The sequence below is a fragment of the Lagopus leucura genome, unplaced genomic scaffold (genome assembly GCF_019238085.1).
Source record: "Lagopus leucura isolate 7727_CA_CO unplaced genomic scaffold, USGS_WTPT01 28255-0_obj-0_obj, whole genome shotgun sequence".
In the NCBI taxonomy this organism is placed as follows: Eukaryota; Metazoa; Chordata; class Aves; order Galliformes; family Phasianidae; genus Lagopus; species Lagopus leucura.
Genome location: NW_024966004.1, coordinates 1 through 2,121, shown reverse-complemented (window position 1 = coordinate 2,121; position 2,121 = coordinate 1). Strand labels below are relative to the sequence as shown.

Here is a 2,121-nt window from a genome sequence, read left to right as displayed (position 1 = left end):
GGGACACCGCCGTCACCCCGCGGGGACACCGGCCCCACGCCCCCCCCCGCCCCCCCCCCAGGACACCGCGGAGTTCCTGCGTCCCCTCACCCTCACGCTGCGCCTGGCGCTGCCCGACCCCGTGGGACCGGCGCTGGACGAGGGCTCCCCGACCGTCATCCGCACGCAGGTGGGCGGGGGGCCGGGGGGGGCGTGGGGCCGGTGTCCCCGCGGGGTGACGGCGGTGTCCCCTCCCCCCCCCAGATCCCCTTCTTCAAGGACTGCGGGGAGGACGACGTGTGCGTCACCGACCTGGTGCTGCGCGCCACCATGCAGCCCCTGGGCGCCGGGTACGGCGTGTCCCCAACGTGTCCCAAATGTGTCCCCCGTTTGTCCCCAACATGTCCCCTACACTTCCCCAATGTGTCCCCATCGTGTCCCCTACATGTCCCCCGTGTGCCCCCAATGTGTCCCCATTGTGTCCCCAGTGTGTCCCCATCATGTCCCAGTGTGTCCCCCATGTGTCCCCTACATGTCCCCCTTGTGACCCCAACATGTCCCAAACGTGTCCCCAATGTGTCCCCAACGTGTGCCCATCATGTCCCCAGTGTGTCTCCAACGTGTCCCAAACGTGTCCCCAGTGTGTATCCAACGTGTCCCAAACGTGTCGCCAGCGTGTCCCCATGGCACCCCACTGGTGTCCCCGAGGAATCTCCACTATGTCCCCAAGTTGTCCCCAGTGACCCCGGGATGTCCCCGTGGCGTCCTCGAGTCCCTGTGGTGTCCCTGCAGTATTCCCAGGATGTCCCCAAAGCGTCCCTGCAGTGTCTCCAGCGTGTCCCCATGCTACTCTAACGAGGTGTCCCCAAGGTGTTCCCATCCCCGCGGTGTCCCCGCATTCCGTCACGCAGCCGCCTTTTCCCCTCAGCGGCGCTCCCGGCGTGGTGCGGGGCGGCCGCCGGAAGGTGCGCGTGGAGGCGGCGCTGCAGAACCGAAAGGAGAACGCGTACAACGCGCGCCTGGCGCTGCGCTCCTCCGCCAACCTGCACTTCTCCAGCATGGCGCTGCCGGTACGAGCGGGGACCCCCGCGACCCCCGGCGGGAGGGAGGGGCCGCCCGCACGGCGCGGACGCGCGGAGCCGTTTGGATGCGTTCGATCCCGGCCCGTCGCGGTGGGGGTGTGGGACGCGGGGTGCGGGGGGCTGCGGGGATCCCAGCCGGGAGGTGGGAAAGCAGCGATCGCAGCTGGAAAACGAGGACGCGGTGATCGCGGTAGGAAAACGGGGAGCCGCTGATCCCGGCTGGGGGGCGAGGAGCCGCCGGTCCCAACGAGGGATGCGGTGATGCGGCGGGGCTGCGGTGACCCGCTGGTACCGGCGGGGAGGAGGCACCCGTTGATCCCAGCGGGGAGATGAGGCCCCGTTGCCGCATCGCATCCGAGCGTTCAGCCCCCGGTGCCCCCGGAGCCCCAACCCCGCCCCACGCCGTGCGGCTCCCCGCAGGATGGCAGCGCAGTGAAGCTGGAGTGCGCGGCGCTGGGGGAGCATCAGCAGCTGTGCAGTGTGGGTTCCCCCGTGTTCCGCTCCATGGCCAAGGTAGGAGCCTGGGCGCCCCCCCGAGCCCCCCCCACCCCGACCCCCAGCGCCCTTCACCGCCGCCCCCCCCAGGTGGTCTTCGCGCTGGAGTTTGAGTTCAGCTGCTCTGTGCTGCTCAACCGAGTGGAAGTGGCACTGGAGGCCACCAGGTAGGGGATGGTGACAACGCCAACACCCCCCCGGGGCTACGGGGCGTTTTGGGGGTCCCTCAATTCCCGGATCCCCCCCCCCCCCGCAGCGACAGCACCGAACCCAACGCGACGCTGTGGGACAACGCGGTTCTGCTCTCTGCCCCCATCCGCTACGAACCCGACCTCTTCCTGTCCAGGTAAAGCGGGCGCTGTGGGGTGGGGGGGGTTTCCGTGGGGTTGGGAGGGTCTGCAGGGCCGCCCCCCACCCGCCGTGCTCCCGCAGCGAGGCCACCCTGCACCGCTACGAGGTGCACCCGCACGGCACCTTCCCGCACGGCCCCGGCCCCGAATTCAGAACCACGGTGAAGGTAACGGCGGTGGGGCGGGGGGAGGTCATGGGGGGGGGGGGGGGGGGG

The 2,121-nt window shown here is 70.4% G+C and overlaps 1 protein-coding gene across 1 annotated transcript; it reads left to right on the top strand.

The window, feature by feature from the left end:
• Positions 1-61: 61 nt before the first annotated feature.
• On the top strand, positions 62-2,073 carry LOC122192368 (integrin alpha-10-like; the record flags this gene model as incomplete). The annotated part of the gene is made up of 7 exons (XM_042892902.1): positions 62-169; positions 244-329; positions 908-1,049; positions 1,482-1,574; positions 1,647-1,723; positions 1,813-1,902; positions 1,989-2,073. Coding segments are annotated over 7 exons (681 nt in total), but the record flags the coding sequence as incomplete, so codon positions are not given.
• Positions 2,074-2,121: the final 48 nt, after the last annotated feature.